This window comes from Solanum pennellii, chromosome 6 (assembly GCF_001406875.1).
Source record: "Solanum pennellii chromosome 6, SPENNV200".
Lineage (NCBI taxonomy): Eukaryota > Viridiplantae > Streptophyta > Magnoliopsida > Solanales > Solanaceae > Solanum > Solanum pennellii.
In genome coordinates, this window is record NC_028642.1 from 58694019 (window position 1) to 58716683 (window position 22665).

At 29.8% G+C, this 22665-nt stretch overlaps 2 protein-coding genes across 2 annotated transcripts; one reads left to right on the plus strand and one right to left on the minus strand.

Annotated features, from left to right (window-relative positions):
- Window positions 1-7412: 7412 nt before the first annotated feature.
- LOC107021170 lies at window positions 7413-8070 on the minus strand. The gene has a single exon (XM_015221777.1). The coding sequence runs from the start codon at window positions 7885-7887 to the stop codon at window positions 7567-7569; it is 321 nt and encodes a 106-aa protein (XP_015077263.1). The 5' UTR covers window positions 7888-8070; the 3' UTR covers window positions 7413-7566.
- A 2940-nt stretch (window positions 8071-11010) lies between these two features.
- LOC107021848 (cytochrome P450 86A1) lies at window positions 11011-13043 on the plus strand. The gene is made up of 2 exons (XM_015222565.1): window positions 11011-11367; window positions 11635-13043. The coding sequence occupies exons 1-2, from the start codon at window positions 11069-11071 to the stop codon at window positions 12899-12901; spliced, it is 1566 nt and encodes a 521-aa protein (XP_015078051.1). The 5' UTR covers window positions 11011-11068; the 3' UTR covers window positions 12902-13043.
- The last annotated feature ends 9622 nt before the right edge of the window (window positions 13044-22665 follow it).

Here is a 22665-nt window from a genome sequence, read left to right on the forward strand (position 1 = left end):
CGGGGGTGGGGGGTGGGGTCTGAGAGAAAGTGGTGGAGTGGGGTAAGAAAAATATTTTATAAAAGAAGTATTATTTTTTTGGATAATAATTTTTGATTTTTTTTTTTAATTTTAGCTAATATTAATAATTTAAATTATTTAATTTTTGTCAAAGTTGAATGTTTTGTGCATATAGAGTGCGATATAATAATTTTTTTAAATAAAAGAGGAAATATATTACACACAGTATAATAAAAATGATATAAAAAAAGAATATGTAATTTTCAATAATTTTAATATAAAACTTACACTCTTAATAATTTGAGTATGAAATTAAAAAAAAATGTGACTCACAAGATAGAATATTTTGCATCAAATGAATCAGACAAGGTGACCCACAAGATAGAATATTTTGCATAAATGTTCTCTTTTTTTCTTTTTTTTTTACAAACATGAACGAACAGATAAGAATTAAGTAGTCTTTTCTATCATTGAACTTGAAATGTATTTATGGTAGTTCAACATTCATTGTAATTCAAGATTTATTGAACTATTGATTAATTAGTTATAGTTCTACATTAATTAAGAAGTGGAAATGGAAAAAGGGGTTTCATCTTAATAATTTGTAAGAAGAAACTACACTTAAATCATTTATGAAATTAATGACGATACATTTAATTGTTCGACTACACTTTATACGTTGTCATTATTAAAAATAATAGTTGGTCATTAATATTTTTCATTTTATAAAATCAATGCATAAATGAATATTATTCTTCCTATTTTATCCTTATTAGCTATTAACATTGATGTTGTTTGACTTGATATGAAAGTTTGAAACTTATTGTCTAAAATAAGTGATAGACATTTTTGATTTGTGACTATAAATCAATTCGTTAAGAGTAAATTAGCATTTTAAAGTTAAATTGTTACTAATGTATCATCTTTTCTTAGATTAAGAAAAAATGAGTCATATAAATTGAGATAAGAAAAATATAAAGTATATAGTAAATCTTTGGGGAAACGGCCTTTTTAGTCCCTGTATTAAGACTATATTCTTATCTTAGACCTTGTGTAATCTAACTTAGCACTATTAACCTTCAATTATATCAAGTGAGTGATTTTGATCCTTTAACTAACAGATTAAAAAAAATTAACAGAGTGTTCGGATATTTCATTTTAATTCTCTCTTTTTGAAAAACAAGCTAAGTCTTCCATGTCTCTATCTTGAAGAACAAGCTCATCAATTTAAGCTACAATTTCAACAAAACCAACTTGATAGGCATTAACCCTCCCTCTTACATCGACGAACGATAGATTTGCAGCAAAAATTCTTTTTAAAAATTATTTTTTTCTCAAGCAATAACTTTAAAAATACTCGAATTACTCCTTTTAGCAGTGAATTCTCTGTTAACTTTTTCGGATCTGTTAGTTGAAGGATTAAAATCACTTACTTGATATAATTGAAGGTCAATATTGCTAAATTAGATAACACAAGGACTAAAATAAGAAATTAGCCTTAACATAAAGACTAAAAATGCCATTTTCCCTAAATCTTTATGTGTATATATATTAGATGATGCCTAATCGACAAACATAAAATCCTAAATCTGCCTCTATAGCTAGACGGAATTTTTCTATATATGTTGACTGACTATCATTATCCTTTGTGTGTTTGGGTCATTTGTGTGATTTGTAGGGTATTATTAGTGATTTTGGTGGTCCTCAAATTGTGACTAAATTTCAACAAATTAAATAAAATCACTCAAGCAACTTGTAGCTACCCATTTACTATTGTAGTTGCCGACAATTAATGTCATATTTAAGTCCCTCAAATTGGTTTGTTCAGACCACATGCATGTATTGGTCCTCTTTCTACAAAGATTTTTGTGAAATAATTCTAAACTCTGAAATGGCTTTATTTGTTTGTCTATGTTGTTTTCCCAGCGTGCACTTCTACTATATATTTGTTGATTTGAAATGCATATAATGGTGTGTTCATGAGCATGAAATGTAATGCCAAAAGAGTCATTCACTATGGGCCAAGCCAAGCTAACATTTCCTATCATCAGCCCAATCAGTTGCTACCACATTCTATATGTGAATTAACAAAAGAAAAATTATATATAATAGCAAACTATTAATTCAAATTAAATGTTATAACCATAGTTTGATTTAATTGTACCCCACTCTCGTTCTCACAGGGTAGTCTCCCTCGCCTCTCTCGCTTTTATACAACAAAAAATATATAAAATGTGTTTGTATTTTTATAAAGCGAGAGAAAATTGTATATATACATATATTTTCGTTCCCCTCGCTCGACTCTTCCAGATCTCACTCGCCAGTCTCACTAGCGTCTCTAACTTTATACAAACACAAATGTATACATTGTTTGTGTTTGTATAAAGCGCGAGAACATTGTATATACAAATACAAATACATATATTTTCGTCCTATACACATATGGTAATACAAACACATATTGTATAATTGATTCTTTTGTATATGTATACCGAAACAGATTATACAATTCTTTTTTTGTATGTGTATAGCGAAATATACATATTAATAGCATAGCAAACATAAAGTTTGTTATGGAGTGGAATTATGCAAACTATAGCTATAACATACAAATATCATTTTCATATTGGCTAGACGTAAAAGTTGCTCATTAACAAACTAATGTCATTAAAACTCCATCTGTTCCATTTTACATGTGTCACATAAAATAGGACGGAGGAATACCTTGCCTTAGTACTCCCCACACTACTAGGCAGGAATGGCAAACCTTCAATGCCAAAAGTGTGGCCCATGAGGCAAAACTTATTAAACCTTTCAATGTCATAACCCCTACCTAACATGTTTACTAGAATAATTCGTTTTGACACCTTCAAATACAATTTAATTCGTCCATTTTACATCGTTTGGTAATAACACACACATCCTAGCTCCATAATATTTGCTCCATCTCGTATCCAATATTCGTTTTGGCACTAGATTAAACAACTAATCCATATTCACATCAGAAAGTAAAAAAAATTCGAAATAAAGCGCTTGTAGTTAGTATTGAAGAAACAATAAATATTGCTTCTTTTTCTTTTGGTAGCAATACAACGAATAAGCAAAAATTATTTAACAACAATAATATAATATGAGTATTTATAGTCAATACTCTGTATAAATACCGTTAAAAACTTTAGCAATTTTGACTGTAATGACGTTAACTCAATTACCATTACATATTTTTGCTACTAAATTGTGGACTAAGATAGCAATAACATAAGACTCCAAGTGCTGAAATCAATCAAAGATGATGGAACACAAAATTAGCTAATTAATTAGTTGGCTAGATCAATCAACTTGAACATCTTTCATCAATACGTTTTGACAATTCTCTCTTGTTATTGTTTTAAGTCACTTTCCCATTGATTAGAATTGCCCATGGCATGTTTAATTTACTCTTTACATGCATTAAAAGAGTTCGTACCAAGTAGCCTTCTTGTCCTTCACCTTTCATCATTTATTTTCTTGTCTTTTTTCTCACTTAATTCTCTATTAAAGGCACACATCCATTTTTTCATCCTCTTTATAATATATATACACTCCAAATTTTCTTAGTTTTTTTTTCTATAAGATCATGTTGACAAAAAAAGGCTCAAATAAAAAAAGAGCAAATGAAGCAACATATAGTAATACGCAAAGAGGGTATAATAGTTTCAAGAGATCAACATCAGAATTATCCGCGATTAAATTATTCAAACGTTTTGGAGGGAAGATAGTTGCTATTGTAAGGATGATGTCTCCAAGAAGTTCAGGCAAAGTTAATTCTTCTAATAAGCCATTATCTGATCCTCCAATATTAATCAATTCTGATCATAGAGTTGAGGCCATCAAAGATTGTATCAACTTCATCAATTCATCATCGTCACGTTTGCCCAGATCTAATTCTGTTTCTAGCTCCTCAATTGTGTTGTAAGATACTATGATTACATTTTGTACGTATTAGTATTATAGTTTTGTTTTTTGGTCTTGCTTAAATTTGTGTTCAAGTCAGTAGAAAAATGATTTCTTTTTTAGGGGATATATATAAATGATCATGTGCTCTCTAGAGTCTTATGGATTGTTGTAAAGTTTCCATTAAAATTTAATTCATTTAAAGATAAGTAAATATTTGTAGTCAGGAAATCTAACTCGACCTTAAAAACTAACTTGTGAGGTGAGACTCAAAACAAAGACTCGATCTTTAATTAATTATAGTTTATATAAATTTTCTGGGAATATAAGAAAGTTTTTGACTATTGTAGTATATGTCTTGACTAACTCACTTTTCTGGGAATACCTCTTCTTCTCTTCTTAAAGAAGATTAAATTAGGTCTTGAGCATGTGGACAATTTTAATTTCAGGGGTTCAAAATTGGGTGAGATGGTTCTTTACTCTGATATCATGTTAAATTGTGTGTAAAGTCTAACTCATACCACAAAAGCTAGCTAATTCAAAGGGAGAAGAATTAGTCAAGCGTTATAAGGAATCCATCAATCTTAACTTTTGTAATTTTTTAACATAGACAATAAACGTTTTTGTATTTTTCGGTTTTAAAGAGAATTATTTTCTCTAGTGCTTTAACATTACCATAAACACACAAAATTAGAACATCTAGTTTATGGAGGTTCGACACATGCAAGTTCTGTAAAATTCGTGTTGTTGTGTTAACATATGGTGTACACAATTGTTGTTCCTGTTACTGATTTTTAATAACATTGTACAATAGTACACTAACATGATGAGAATTTAGTTTTCCAAAACCACTATAAGACAATTTTTAAAGTAAAAGAAGGGTAATAACTGACAAAAAAGAAGAGTACATGCATGTGTTTAAATAAAAAAGAAAAAATTGATATCGATTCGATTTTGAATTTTGCCTAATTATGCCCAACTCTTATAATAAGAGTACATGGAGATGTCTCCAAATGGAAAATGATGTGCATGTACAGAAGGTGATATTGTTTTTTCCCCCCAAATTTCAATCAAACTCATGTGTCCAAACGCCTAATTAAACGCTTTAAATCCTGCCTACTTTGCCCAACTTTTAATGGTGCTGGAACCTGTCACCTATCATACTTTATAATAGCCTTCCTAATTTGCGGTCGTCAAATGGTCTTTCCAATAAATATTAGGGATGACAATCGAACGGGCAGGGTGAATTTTTTTCCTGATGTAGCGTGGGATAGGTTGAATCTTCTGTAACGATTTGATATTAAAGTCAGATCCATCCCAATTTATGATTTATCAATTTTGTTCCTCCATACTAAATTGCTCATACATCATATGTCTAGTCATGGGGTGAAACGGGGTGTTATGTCCCACATCGTTGGGATGAGGAAAAGTTTAGTTTTTAGTGTTTAGTTAGACACGAAATCCATTTCTTTACCACATGTGTCTAATACTCTGAATAAAACTTGATTAGCCATCTTAAAAATGGCTATTTGCCTGTTTCTTCCCTAAATAGTCCATTAAATTTGAGGCTTGAATAGTCTGTGCTTGTTTCCTCTTGTGGGCTGGACCTTTTCATCAACTTATTCTCCACTGGACCCAATAGTAAGATGTCCACTTAACGTCGAACCAATATCTGCTTCCTGCCTGGCTGATATCACCAACACTTTTGGTATCACCCCCTTCAATTATACAAAAATGTTGTGCTACATTCAATTCCATTAAAATTTCCTTTAAGAAATGAAAAAATCATATTTGTATGCTATAGTAAAGTTTGCATAATTGCGCTCCATAGCAAACATAGAAACTGTATAATTCGCTATACATATATAGTTGAAGCAAATTGTATAAAACGAAGTGTATAAAACAAGAAAGAGAAAGATACTTGGGCAGAGAACTGTATAAAAACGAAGTGTATACAATGAATTTTATTATTATAAGTGTATAGAACGATTATATAAAATTTGAATTTGTATAAAATGAGAAAGAGAGAAAGACAAAAGAGACTTGACAAGGAATATACAATTGAATCGAATTGTATAAAACGAGAAAGAGAGAAATTAGATACAATTTGAAAATTGTATAAAACGAGAAAGAGAGAAAGGAAGAAACTGGGCAGGAGAATATTTTTATTGTATAATTATAAGTGTATAGGATGAAAATATATGTACTGCATGTGTATATACAATTTTCTTACGCTTTATACAAACAGAAACACAATTTATACATTTCGCTTCTGTTTGTATAAGTGAGAAAGGCGAGGGTGGCGAGGGAGATTTGGGAGAGTGACAAGCGAGATATGGAAGAGGGGAGAGAGGGGAACAAAAATATATGTATTTATACAATTTTCTCTGCTTTATACAATTAGAAACAATTTTTATACACTTGTGTTTGTATAAAAAGAGAGGAAGCGAGCAAGAGATTGGAGAGTGGCGAGCGAGATATTTGGGAGAGAGGCGCCTGACAATTTTTTGCAAACGTTTGCTATAGAGCACAATTAAATCAAACCCTAGCTACTCCATTTATTTTAGGTTATTAGTTTGCTATTATATACAATTTTCCAAAAAAAAAAATATATATAGAGCTATCTTGTCTCTCCTTTTGTGTTCTACCTAATATATATTTTAGAGTCTCTTTTTGGAACCAAAACTCGGAGAGAAGCGATCCAATGCACACTGGTTATATATAATTTTGGTCGAACAATCCTCACTTTTTAACTAGCTTTTAGAGTTGAACTAGTCTTAAAGTTTATTTTCTTATTAGATTCAAACATTTTGCCGTTTTAGTCGCGTGATATAAACTTTTCAGCAGGTTTAATTTACTTCAACCGATTGTCGCAGATTATTTATCCTTGTTTTGAAACTACTATCAATTTTCACTAATTAACATTATTTCTAACTTCTAATCGGTTTATGATATTGTTAGTATGTGTACAAACCAAAAAACCAGAGTAAATTAGAAATAGATAAATCATGAAGAGAAGGATATAATATTCGAGACCACAAAACTTACTATGTGTTCTTGAAGAATTTAATTCACTCAACCGTAGCCGAAGTTATGGATTACTTCGCTCACATCATAAAATGAACATACTTGTTTGATGAAATAGAATCCAAGAGGTGCAAACTCACCAACGCATAGAGGCAGAACTAAAGTTAAGAGTTTGATGGTTCCAAACAAATTTTATTTGAAAATTCCCATATTAATATACATATATTTATTTAATTTTCTAAATAAATATAAAATCTATGAAAAACTAGTGGGTTCATCCGAACCATCAACTCCGCCTCTGCCAACAGATATGATTTTTGTTGGAAGAAAAATGTAATAACATAAATTCACAATCATTTTTCAACAATTAATAACTTTAATCCCAACTGAATTCTTTATGTTATAGTAGTAGACTTATGCAGCTATGATGACCAAATAACCAAAGTTGCAGATCAAGCAAGTAGCTGTGATGAATTGTTCAATTCAATTTAATAGTAGTAATAGATTACAGAGCCAAGTAAATTATAAATTTCATACAAGGAAGAAGAATTTTTGTGTTTTTCCCAATTCTCAAAAAAAAATTAAGCAGATCTCACATAGTAGAAATCAGTCCTTCTTATTAAAGAGACCACCAAATCCTGCAAATCCACCGCCATTTGAATTCTTCTTCGGAGGAACAGCAACAGAGTTCTTCCGCCCAGAACTGGTGGTGCTTACACTCTTTTCCTCTACTTTTTTCAGCAGTGGATCTGTCTCCAATAGCTGGTCTTGCTTCTGCAATGCACCAAGTATAAAATCCAAAAGCGATTTCTCCTCAGTACTTCCACCGGAGCTCTTCGACGCCGTAGCCGCGGTGTATACTCTACTTCGATGTTGTTGTGCGGTTACGGTTGCTATCGGACTGACGAACATGTTCAACGACGCCATTGAATTTCTAAATTAGGGCTTTTTTTTTTTTTCAATTCTTCTGTTCTGTGTAGAAGAAATACAAGGGATTTTGAATGTGGATAATATAGTTGAATTGATTTCTGGTAGGATCAATATGAGCCGTACGATGAAGGTGATTGTAGCGCGAGTTCTCCACAAGTTTATTATCCCTTCTACTTCTCCCATTTTTTTTTTTAATTTTAAAAATTGAATTTATATTTTTTTTGGTCTATTTAATTTGTAATTTATTTCCTTAGGTGGAAATAGGAAAAAGATTAAGAAGTCATCTTGCCATGTGATGGAGGAATTGACACGTGGCGGATTGTTGCACCACTTGTGAGTTGTGATCATAGTGGACATGTAGAGCCAATTATATTCCAAACTAGAAAAATATACCCCTTCCGTCTTATGGGATATTTTAAAATTTGATACAAAATTCAAAAAATATATTTAAAATTAAATTAATATAAAAACCATGTCTTTTTTTTATTTTGGAACAAACTAAGAAAAAAGTGTGTCAGAACGAAAAAACAAGAAGTTATAGTTATGATTCGGCTATTCCATCCTTCTCGATACACATTTTTTTAGTAAGTACGTTTTTAAAAAAATGATACATTTCGACAAATATCGTAAACTTTTTATTAGGCTTCATAAATTCAAGCCTTTTAATTCTAATAGAATCATTTTTTTCAAGGATTTGGAGCAAAGCCTTATTTCTCAAAACACAGCTAAACCGATTCCCAACTACTAATAGCTTTATATAACATGCTTAATTAGTGATGTGTTGACAACCCGGAAAGATGGCTATATGAGGTGTATGTTTATTTATTCAATTTTATACAAATTTAATTATCTACTTATGTATATACGAAAGAATTTACTCAAATAAATATTAGGACAAAGTATAATGTCATTGGATAAGTACTTAATTGGACCCTTTTATTGGGCTGTAAATAAACTGCGGTGTTGAACTGGACCTGAATTTCCAGTCCAGTCCAGCTCAAGCCTGTTAAAACTTCCCAATATAAATAGGGAAAATTACGCGGCTAAGCAAATTTATACTATTTAATTATTATTATAGCTATATTTTGTTGTAATTACCACTCGCGACTAACGTTATACATTAATTACGTGGGCTGACTTCGAGTTTGTATAATTAGTCACGTTTGTATATGTATAATTCGCCAGGATATACAAACACATATGTATAATATACAATTATTTAACCTATATACATATATAATTCACCTCTATGCCTCTCTCACTCGCCCCTCTCCTCCCTCTCTCAATCTCACTCGCCTCTCCCTCCCTCTTCCAATCTCGCTTACCATATATACAAATGCATTTGTATAATATACAATTATATACATATACAATTCACCTCTATCCAACTCTCTGCCCTCTCTCGCTCGCCTCTCTCCTCCCTTTCTTGATCTTGGTCGACTCTCTCATCCCTCTCCAGTCTCTCTCGTCTCTCTCCCCCCTTTCTTGATCTTGCTCGCCTCCCTCCTCCCTCTCCAAATCTCTATTGTCATATGTACAAATACATATGTATAATATACAATTATCTAACAAATATACCTATACAATTCACTTTTCTCCCCTCTCTCGCCTCTCTCCTCTCTCTCCCGGTATCGCTCGCATCTCTCCTCCATATTACATGTAGCTACAAATTGTAATTGTCAAACTATAGCTATAGAGAGTAATTAATTATTTTTGAGTGGCTATATGTGAAAATTTCCCAATAAATTATAGTTTAATTAGATGGTTCCGTTCCTCCAAGAGGTCTCGAATTCGAAATTATGAAAATGGAAAAAATGTTTGTTGGAGCATTGCCCCTAGAAATAGTCTCTGCAACGCGCGAATCCAAATTTAGTACGACCCTGATACAACTACAAGACACACATATAAATTAGAGTGTACACATATATTGTCAAAGAAATTTTTAAACTATGAAACAATCTGGCATGAACTGTTTCCTTAATTTTCAGTGTTAATTAGAAGTTTCTTAAACTTTGATGTAATAACAGGATTAGTTATGGAAATAATGTATTCTAACATGTTTAATTATATGGTGATCAGATCATTTGCTTAATGACATTCTAATGTCGTAAGTTGTAGCCAATGCCTTTATTATACTACAAAAGTCAAAGTTGTTGTAAAACACACAGATTTTCTTAAGAAAAAGCTAAAATCAAGAAAAGTTGGAGGTTGTCTATCTCTTTTTGTTGCTTGGGAAGACTTTCCCATTTGCCAAAACCGTACTTAGTACCGTGGACACGAACGTTGTTATATTTAATCAGAGGTTTTGAGTTATGTACCTATCGATAAAAGTACATCGAAAGCAAAAACTATTATTTATCTCTACAAACCAACCTCAAAAAGGGTTAAATTTTAACAAAACCAATTTAGGGAGTTTGTTTTTTAAAGCTTCTAATTTAAGCTTTCTAATCAACTGCGTGCAGAAACTAAACCTTTTAGAATAGTTTTCCAGATTTTGGAGAAAACATGTATTTCTCAACACAGCTAAACCGATTTCCAACCACTCCCCACTTCTATGCTCATGTGAAACTTTCATATTTTTTTAAAAAAAAATTATTTATTATAATTGGTCGAGGAAAATATATATTATGTTCCATTTTTCTCTTCTTAGATAATAATTTACATGGTTAATCATAAGATGTAAATATTTATTTGTATCAAGGACTTTAATTACTAAATTATGACCTAAAAAATATATCATAATTTCTTGAACAGCCTATAGATATTTGAACGAACAAATAATTGATTAAATTAGTTTAAAATTTGTATCAAGTACTACATGACCCAATTCTTTTTAAAAAATTGTAACGCACAAGAGAATTCATGATCATGAGACGTGTACAAATTATATTATGAAGCTAAAGCAAAGCAAAGTTAGTAAAGTTTTCGTAAGAAAATTAATAAAATTCATTACATTAATTCCTATCAACCGAATAAGGACCTTCTTTCTTTTAACTTTTCTTTCATAAGTTAATAAAAATTCTCAACAACTCTCTCCTAAACCTTTCCTTTAATACATTCTACAAATATATATATATATATATATATAAATCATACTCTCCCTTCTTCCACATAACACATTCATTCTCTTTTCATCTCTACTTCACTTAAACCAAAAAAAAAAAAGAAAAAAATCAAAATGGATCCTATACTAGTTTATTCTGGAATAATAGCATCAATTACTGTTTATTTTCTTTGGTTTTATCTACTTGCACAAAGGTTAAGTGGTCCAAAAGTGTGGCCATTAGTTGGTAGCCTCCCTTATACTTTCTTAAATAGAAGGAGATTTCATGATTGGATTTCTCAAAACCTAAGGTCTACTGGTGTATCCGCAACATATCAAACATGTACTATTTGCATACCATTTCTAGCTTGGAAACAAGGGTTTTATACCGTCACATGTCACCCCAAAAACATCGAGCATATTCTTCGAACCAGGTTTGACATTACGATTTTAAACGTATCATGTAAAATATAATAGTTGAATATTATATATGGATTACACATATTTAAATGGACAAGTCAACGATATCTTTTGTCTCTTTGTACAACACATTATAAAACAAAAGAAGATTCATATACAACAAAATATCTTCAAACACATCTAGCTAGTGTTATGCTGTTTTTCGCTAGTAAAGTGTTGTATATTTATATATATATATATAATCGTGATATCTGAATCAACTATTATACGTACTATACCAGGTTCGATAACTATCCTAAAGGACCAACATGGCAAAACGCATTCGATGACTTATTGGGTCAAGGCATTTTCAACAGTGATGGTGACACGTGGCTCATGCAAAGAAAAACCGCTGCTCTTGAATTCACAACCCGGACATTACGACAAGCAATGAACCGGTGGGTGAACCGGACCATCAGAACCCGTTTGTGGGTAATTTTGGATAAAGCCGCTAAGGAAAAAAACCCGGTCGAGTTACAAGATTTATTGCTCCGTTTAACTTTTGATAATATTTGTGGACTTACTTTTGGTAAAGACCCTGAAACGCTTTCACCAAAAATGCCAGAAAATCCATTTGCTATAGCTTTTGATTCAGCCACTGAAGCCACTATGCAAAGACTATTATACCCTTATTTTCTTTGGAGGTTGAAAAAATTTCTAGGCATTGGAGCTGAAAAAAGGTTACAAAAAAGCCTAAAAGTTGTTGAAAATTACATATCCGAGGCTTTGGATTCTCGTAAGGAAAGTCCATCAGATGATTTATTGTCACGTTTCATGAAGAAAAAGGACATAAACGGTAATTCATTTCCAAGTGATGTACTTAAACGCATTGCTTTGAATTTTGTTCTAGCTGGACGTGACACATCGTCTGTGGCTATGAGCTGGTTCTTTTGGAACGTAATGAATAATAACTGCGTGGAAAATAAGATAATTGAAGAAATATCGAACGTTCTAAAGGAAAGCCGGGGCGATGATCGTGAAAAATGGACTGAAGAGCCGCTGAATTTTGATGAAGCCGATAAGTTGATTTATCTCAAAGCGGCTTTAGCTGAAACTTTACGATTATACCCTTCAGTCCCTGAAGATTTTAAATATGTTGTTTCTGATGATGTTTTGCCAGATGGCACGTGGGTCCCAGCCGGTTCAACAGTAACTTATTCAATTTACTCGGTCGGGAGAATGAAAACGGTTTGGGGTGAGGATTGTATGGAATTTAAACCGGAGAGGTGGCTCTCGACCGGTGGAGACCGGTTCGAACCGCCAAAAGATGGGTATAAATTTGTTGCATTTAATGGTGGACCGAGAACTTGTTTAGGCAAAGATTTGGCTTACCTTCAAATGAAATCTGTGGCTGCTGCTATTTTGCTTCGGTACCGGCTATTGCCGGTTCCCGGTCATAAAGTTGAACAGAAAATGTCGTTGACTCTGTTTATGAAAAATGGACTTAAAGTTTACTTGAATCCACGTCAACTTGAACCTGCGGTTCCAAAGATTGCTATGTCTGCATGAAGAAAGGGCAAAATGGGAATTAAAATGGTATAATTGAATTATTGGTAATTGTAATTGTATTTGCTTTGTTGTAATTTGCAATGTGTTTGTTATTGATTTGTTTGGTTACTTTGAGTTTTAAGAACAATTTATTTATCGTATACTTGGTATTTTTCCCATGTTCAAATAAAATTTTAGCTTGTTTTACTGATAATTTTAATTTCCTTTTGATTTTTGAGTAATAATTTATCAAACCATGAATGGCTCATAACAAGAAAGTAAAAGCAAATCTTGGGTATTAATTGGTAGTATACAAGAAAGAAAAAATAGAACTTATAATAAACAATTTGTAATTATCGTTTAAATGACTAAGATATATTGTAACAAACTCAAATTCAATTATTACACTACAATCAAATACTCAATTATATTAGTAAGACTAAAGTTTAATTACAATTCTAGAAAGTAAATACAACGACTCAAAGGTAAAAGCACAAATGCAATTGCAAAAATGTTATAAGTAAGAACTTGAATTGACTGAAGAAGGAGACAATGAACTAGACTCAGAGAAAGCATGATATGCATAAACAGACTTTGCTTAAATGTGAAGCTCTTCTAGTTCTATTTCTCAATCCAATAATTGCTTGTATAACGTCCACGTAAATATCGAGCTTGAACTTAGACTGATTAGTAACATGTATAATTTTTTTAAAAAAAAATTGGTACTGTCGATTTGTGTATAAAATTTCAAAGGTTTGATCAAGTAGCTGTTTTACACATGTACAAAATATGTCAATTAATCTGTATCTTCATTTCTTTGGTTGGTGAATCAAGGACAAAAACAGTTTGCTTCCTTCGTGGAAATCTTGTGATGATTCCTGGTTAATTAATCAACTCTGTGTCGATGACTTTTTGTTTTATAGTACATGTCCAATATATATTCCCACCTATTTGTAACTATAATTCATCACCTTGCATGCATTTCTTTAAAATCCAAAATTTTAGTACCAATCATGTTTGCTTATATTTGTTCATGTATTGTTTTCAACGTTATAAATAAAATACTAAGCTATTGTAATCTAACATTTGTAATAACTTACAAAATTAGTCTATAGTATATTGGATTGGAGAATTTTCACAAATAGTTATAGCCACCAGTAAATCTAATTATGCTTCATACCTATAGTTTGCATATTTAAGGGTTGTAGCTACATTTCATGCTATCTCGTTTGTATAATTTTTGGGTTTATATAATTTGTGGGTAAGTTTATATAATTTACAGGTGCGTTTGTATAATTGAGCTATTTTTGTGTAACGAATTTGTACAAACACAAATATCTGAATTTTAAACAGTTATACAAATTATGTTATACAAAATTATATTATATAAAAGTTATACAAATTATACTATACAAACTCTGAATTATACAAATGGAAGCTCCATCTCACGCAATTATCACTGAATGTTGGTCGTGAGTGATAATTAACTAAAATTATAGTTATGATAACTAATTAACTATTATATATTTGCTTAACCATGTAATTTTTCCTATTAGATTCTTTCCGAGGTATGCATAAGCCAGCAAAAAAAAAAGGGAAATTTAGCTAACTAGTCAAAAAAACCAACTTATTTAGTGATAATACCCATACTTTAATAATATTAGTAAACATGTCAAAAATGTCATTATTTTAAAAATAAATAATTATTCTGATATTATTAATATTTTCTCTCTCATTATTTACACCCTTTTTTTTCTCTCTCATAGATTACACATTTTCTTATATTTATATTTATATTTTAATTTTTCTCTCTCTTTTCTTAAACTTATCAATTTCTCTCTCTTACTTTCATCTTAATCAAATCCCCAGATTTTTCTCTCTTTTCTTACTCTTCTTTTCAATTTCTCTCTCTAACATTTTTTCAAATCAATCCCACAGATTTTCGATTCAATATATTAATATTTTCTATTATTCTCATTTAATTTCGTTGCAAGATTTGATTTGAAGATTAAAATTGATCTGGGTATTATGTTTTTCAGATTCCTTATTTATTTACTTACTGATTTTAGTGTTTTTTTATTATTATTTTTTGTTTTGTTTTTGTTATTAAAACATTTTTTAAACTTTTGGACTACATAATTCTCTCTTCAATGGACGTTTTCAAGAGAGTTACTAGAGGTATTGGACAAAATAATCAAAGTTCTTCCGATTTTTCATTATTTAATTTTTTTTATCACTCAAAAATTAAACAACAATGTAGGTTCCGCTTCTAAATCTAAGCAGTATATACGATGGGGAAAAATGCCTTAATCCGTCGATGTGCAAAATTCCACACAAATTCATAACCATGAAGTTGAAGAAGACCTATTTGTTGAAGAAGAGTTTTTTTTTTTTGTATGTTTTGTGTTTTGCATGTTTAGTTTAATTTGTTTAGTAATTTTTAAGATTCAAAAAAAGTTCATGTTACAATGCGTTTGGAAGTGTATATGGAATTTTTATTATGTTATAGTTAGTATTTATTTTTGTATTTCATGTATTTATTGTATTTTGTGTTCTGTTTTTTTTTTTGTGTGTGTGTTAGTTATGTCAATGTAACACATTATATGAGTTTGATTGTGTATATTTCATAGTTTTAATGTTTTTTGTATTCATAGATTTGAAAGTGTATATTGAATTTTGTTGTTGTTTTAGTCAGTATGTATTTTTGTATTTCATTGTTTTATTGTATTTTGTATCTATAGATTTGGAATTGTATTTCATATATTTAATTCATTTTGTATTTTGTTTCTTTTTGTGATAGTTATGTCAATGTACCACAGTTAGTATTTATTTTTGTATTTCATAGTTTTATTGTTTTTTGTAAATCATAAACTTGGAAGTATATATTAAATTTTGATATTGTTTTAGTATTTTTACAATTAATAGTTGTATTCATTCAAAAATTATGTTGCATTGTTTCTGAATTTGACATTTTTTTCTAATTTGTATTTATTCTAAAGGTATGTCAACTAGTTATGCATTTTATTTAAGAATAAGTACACCAAATATTCAATTATTTCTTTTCAATTTTATATTTCATTCACTTTTTCATCATACTAATTTTTTGTATTTTATATATTAGTATACAAAATTCTAAATAAAAACTAGAATAAATAGAAATACAAATAAAATACATATTGAAATGAATACATACAGGATTTTTGAAGAAAAAAACAAATATATAGAAAAAAAATATATGAATACAAATATATTTCTTAAATGACTATATAGACTTCGGTATACCTATTGGAATGAATACAAACTAATAAAAAACTATAATAAATATAAATAGAATATATTGTGGAATGAATATAATTTTAAATAGGTAAACATTCTGGAAAAAAAAAAGAACAAAGTTTAAATTTTATTTGAAAATGTAACTGATGAGAAAATTAAGTGATTCTTACCTTTTTTTTGAAATATTCTCTCCCTTGATTTTCTCTCTTTTGTTATCAAATAATTATATTCTTTAAATAAAAACAAATAATAAAAATATAAATAAGATACATAACAAACCAAAATTTGACATTTTTACTAAATATTGAAAGTGTTGTTAGGTTCCCTTAAATGTTAAAATATTGACATTTTGAAAAAAAAAAATTTAAAAAAAGTTTATCACCCTGTACTGGCCCAACTCACCAGTAATGAGCCTGTTTGTAGTCTTGGACCAGGGCCAATTCCAGTATCCTTCATGAAAGGCCCAAGTCAACCATTTTTGGGTGGGGGTGGGGACTCTAAAATAAAAAGATGGGAAAATGGTCTGATATACCCCTCAACTTTGTCATTTGGAGCTGATATACCCCTCGTTATAAAAGTGGCTCATATATGCCCTTACCGTTATACAAACGGCTCACATATACCCCTGTCGTTACAAAATGGCTCACATATACCCTTCATTTAACGGAAGTTAAAAAATTAGTTTTAAATTTATATTTATTACTTCTAATTTTTTTTAAAAAAATATTTAGGGGTATATATGATTCTTCTATCAAAGTTCAAGGTATATTTTAATTTTTTTCATACATAAATTATTTTTTGACTTCTTTTATTATAATTATTTGAGTTTCTTATTCTTATTTTGTTTTTTTCTTTCATTCCTTAGTTTAAAGAAAAAAAATTAAACTATTTTTTTTGTGTGTATTGTAATTTAATTTCGTATTCGAAGAAAAAATTTGGTCATCTACAATAAGTTTTACAAGAATATTAGTGAAACATAAATAAATTTGATTATCAAAATAATAATTCTAAATTAGTCATTGAAACAAAAAAAAATGTAACAAAATATGCTTGACAAGGATTAAATTTACTCATATGGGATTATATTTTTTAGAAAAAAATAATAAAAATTTAGATTAAAATTATTTTTTTTTTCATTTCCGTTAGAGGAAAAGGGTATATGTGAGCCATTTGTTTACAAGTAGGGGTATATATGAGCCACTTTCATAACAAGGGGTATATCAGCTCTAAATGACAAAGTTGAGGGGTATATCAGACCCTTTTCCCTAAAAAGATTAATGAAGGGGAAACACTTTATAATGATAAAATAATTCAATAGATTAATTAATTAAAGTGTTTATCATCAATAGTGTTTGTGCTTTTGACTTATCTTTCCACTAATCAGATAGGGTGGACCTTCTCTTTTTATAGTGCTTGCAGTATCTATCTTAATTAATCTCCCAGCAAAATTTGAGATCAACTTTAATTTATGAGTGGAGCCCTACCTATATCTTTATAATTGTCATTTAATCAGAGTTTTAATTCTAAACATATGAGCTGTTACTATACTTTTTCTAGTACTCTTATTCTCCGGAGGGACATTTCTCATCAAATCGTATCAAATCATAATGTTATACTTAAAAATTTTTACTCTTGACTAAAAGGAAAATTCAAATTCAAGTACTAGAATTGAAAAAATCTTTAATATAAATATTTTGTTGGGTAGCTGAACAAGTTTGATTTTGATAAGAAATGACAAACTTCTCTACAGTGATATTTTTAATAGTGTGTGATCTTTTATAAAATTGTGATCAGTGTTTCACCTTGAATGAAAATTTTAAAATGTTGCTTTAGCACAATAATTAGTACGTGTGCCAATGTTTCAACTTAACGATTACTAGCGCAATAAACATGCCAAAGTGTTGGCATGATGCAAGCTTATTGCCTTTGATTTTTTAGAGTCGGGTGACTAATTGACTATCATAATTTTGAGATTTTTTAGGAAATAATCACAAAAAAAATCAACTCAATGTAGATCAAACCATATGAAGTTTTTTTCTTTTTCTTTTGGTAAAAAACAACAATATTGAGGTGTGAAGTACTCAATGGCTAAGTGGAAATAAAAAGATGGGGTCAACGTTGTTTGTTTGGAGTATAAATTATTAGGTAGTGCTTCTGGTCTTTTGGGTCGTAGATAGAAGTAGTAGACAAAATTATTCATATATTGGGGTCAATACTAACTCAGTCCTTCCATCATCACCATCAACAATACTTCTCTAAAATGATGTATGATATTTCAGATAAAGAATAATAATTTTAAAATAAAATTTGAGATTAACTCATCACATATATATTTGATAACATATTCGGCTAAGTAGCGGAGCTAGAATTTTCACGTAGGGGGTTCAAGTGCTAAAGTGAATCTACTCTTCTTAAAAAGTGAATAAAAAAATTTCTAGTAGTGAAATCCAAACACACACACTTTAAATTTTTGTATCTTTGCTCTTTCAAGACGTCTGAAACCACTAAACTACATCATATTGTTGTGTCGAAAATATGTTATTTAACTACTTAATTTATTATTTTACGTATATATGCGATATAATATTCCGACGAAGGTATCCAATTGAACACCTTCACACAAAGTGTGGCTACGCCATTTATTCGGCTAATACATGGAAGATTCTTGTTTGTCTTATATTTCCTATGAACCTAACAAATTGTTTTTATAATTTATTTATTTACTAGAGAAGTATTGAAAATATTTTTGAATTTGACAAAAATTATTGGTTTTATCTTTAAATTATTAATAATCAATAATTAAAAATACATCTCGACATGATTAACTAAACTTAGATACACACTCTCGATCTGTCACATGACATTACAAGTGATCTCAAACTCTTGTAAAGATCAGGAATGAACAATTTGTACCTAATTTAAGGGTATATCAGTTTTCTCATCTTTTATTTCTTTGTTTTTTAACCGGACTTCAATATCTACGCTGAAATCAACACATTGCAAAATTCATATGTTTTTTATAACGACACTTCCAAAGAGTTCTTTTTTCATATATAAGACTTTTAAGTATGATACTCTGATAATTTTTTTTTACATAATTCTAATCATCCCATGATAATCCAGTTTGATAATCATATTATAACAGCATGAGGGAATTATGTTGTATGATAGTAGAGCAAGCATAGAGGGACAATAATCAAGATACTACCCACACTATTTTTACATATAGAAGTATTAACGTAGGCCCCTAAAAATATGATATTCATCCATAATTATTATTTTTATGACCCTACTTCAAAAAGCTATGTAGTTTGTAGTCCACCAACACAAAAAATAATAATAATACAAATAGAAAGGAAGCACCTCCTAGGTGTAACATTTATTCATTTAAATGTTTGTCGATTGTCGGTAGCTTATTGTCAATTATATCGTGCCAAATTATGAACTAAAATATGTACCAAAAGATATCGTGAAGAAAAAAGTCGAACAAACTTTGGATAAAAATTAATAATCTGTTGATGTGCCAGTATAAAGTCACTATTGATAGCTACTCTTTAGTACCAACTATACTTTTCTTAAAAATTATATTATATAATATTTTTTTATATTTAATAAGCTTTTTTCTAAGCCCTAACATTTTATATAACCAATTTAAGACGAAATAATTTTGACAAAAAACACCTTTATTTTGACATTACAAGATTCAAAAATAATGTTTGATTTCTTAAATTATGTAAGCAGTATAATTAAAGTACTTAAATTGGAAAAAAAATATGTACATCGACTCTACTTTATGTGAATTTATGTATTTTTTGAAATTTAAAAAGGAAATATCGTTTAAATATTGTAATTTGTATCAAAATATTGCAATATTTATATGAATTATCGCATTAATGTTGAATAAGAAAATAATTTTTGTAGATTATATTATTAAATATTTTTTAAACAATTGAGGTCAAAGTTCGTGGCCGCAGGCTTTTATCTTTTCATTGATTTCGTTAGTCAAAATTTTGATTTTTTGATGCTGACCTCCCCATTCTTTTGGAAATTAATTGTCAATTTTAACTGTTACAGTGTTTATTTTTTAAAAAATATAAAATTTGTCATCATTATTTATTACTACTGGATCAAGTAAGGTCCTTTTCGTGTTTTTTTTCTAATTATGAAAGAAAATTTACGCTATTAAAAAGAATTTAATTCAATATATATAGCAAGCTGTTATATTATTTTTCAGTACTTTTTTTTTTATTATTTATGTTACTAATAAATTAATTATGGCAAGTTGTTATTCTAATCTTGAAGTTATTACATAAGACTTTTCTAAGAGAACTACATGTTATAAATTCCTCTCTATTGCGTCTTTTTAAAAATTAATTTCTTTCACCCCAGCCAAGTTTAAGTAGGTTTGGTAGTATTTAATTGAATAGGTAAAAACATTAATACTTATTTTGCAATTTGTGGAAATTGACCTTGAATTTAAGTTCATTGAAGTGTAAGTAACGCCACGTAGGACTGAACACGTTTATTCTAATATTATTTGACGATAATAATATTATTATTACATGGTTAAAGTTAACTTTTTTTTAAAGTATGTGTAGCAGTGGTTTAACTCTTTGAACTTCTTCGTATGTTTGCTTTTTTTATATTTTAATTTTTATAAAAAAATCTACTTAGAATATTTAATTTACACCTAATGTGTGAAATTATACACGAGTTAAAGCTTTCACGTGAATATAATGTATACTTTTAAGTTTTGAGGGTTTTGTGACTTAGTTATAGCCTAGTAAATTGCATGATTTTTAATAAGTTGGGCCTGGAAGTACTACAAGTTTGAATATTATTAGTCGATGCCAACTTGTCATCTCATAAAATAATTTTGAGATCATAAATATAAAAAAAAAAAATAAGTTAGCAGGATCAATATTGATAAAAGGTTAATGAAAATGAATTGTCACTTGAAATTGTTAAACTTGTAATGTCAATATCATAAAGTTTATAATTGAGATAAAAATGTAGTATATCTTCAGACGTGCCATATACATTGATTTCTTGGCCCCCCGTCTTATCCTTATATTCCCACAACGATTGTAGATGGATATTTGGATTCCATATATTTTATTTAATCCTTCTCTTTTTATCGGCTAATTTTTTTTACATCAACTTTAAGATTTATATTTTTTGATTTTTCGTTCGATGTTTGTCGATTAACTTCAAATTACGCCTAAAGGGTCCATTTAGGGATGACTCTCTCAACATGATTTTCTCTATAGCTAGAGTTCGAACTTGAGAGTTGAGACCTCTGAAATGCCCACAACACATGTTGTGCAAACAAATCACCTTGCATTTTTTAATGTTTACGTAAATAAAATGTCATTTACCTAGTAAAACTCAAAATAACACTTTTTACAGCTTGACTAGAGATCCAACGCCCTCACCTCTGAATCAAAAACTAGTATTTAGCAACCAACTTTTATTTTTTAAACTTTATAATATAATATGTTTTTAAGTTTTATTGTTAAGTACATTAACCAACTAGCTAGTTCTTGGAAAAAGGAAGAAGTTGTATAAAATAGTGAAGGGAATAAAGAGAGAGACAAATTACTTTTCCCGTTTCAAGATACTTGTTGTCATAGTTATTTAAAACATTTGATTTTGAATAGTTATCATTTTAGAAGTTAAAATTAGAATCTTCTTTCTTTTTCTTTTTATTTTATCCCTATTTTCTTAAAGATTACAAACATCTCAATTATTAAACATAAATAAAATAAATATACAGTGAGAAACAATTATATCTTAAGTTACAAACATAAATAAATAGCTCAACACTATATATTTAAAAAGTGTATAAATAAGAAATACGATAAATATTTTAAGCCCGTAGAGTGACAATTATGTTATGCGGAATTTGAGATAATACGAGAAAATATAAACGCGAAAAACAAGACAACAGATTTACGTGGTTCACCAATAAATTGGCTACGTCCACGGGGAAGAGGGAGAGCAGTTTTATTATGGAGAGGCAAGAACAGAATTACAGAATAGGGTTTGCCATAGCGTCTATATATAGTGCTAAGCTACGCCCTAACAGGCTTGGGCCCAACATACAGAATTAACAGATAATTAAGGGCCCAATACAATAACATTGTATACCGTCGGGCCGGGTCCGATTCAAGGCATTCAACAAATCTCCACCTTGACTTGAATTCTCCGAACAGATTCTTCAGACGCACTATGATAGTGCCAGGCCTCTCCCTCTTCCTCAGAGTTGCCCCGCAGGGCAATTAACAGCTTCTGATGTTGAGCAAGTCCAAACAGTGTTGAAACTTGCTCTGTGGAACCGGCTTTGTGAACATATCAGCAGGATTATCAGCAGTTCCTACTTTCTTCACCTTGATTCTCTTCTCACTTCTCAGAAAATGATACCTTACGTCAATATGCTTGGTTCTCTCATGATGGACTTGATCCTTGGCTAGACAAATTGCGCTCAAACTGTCACAATACACCATAGC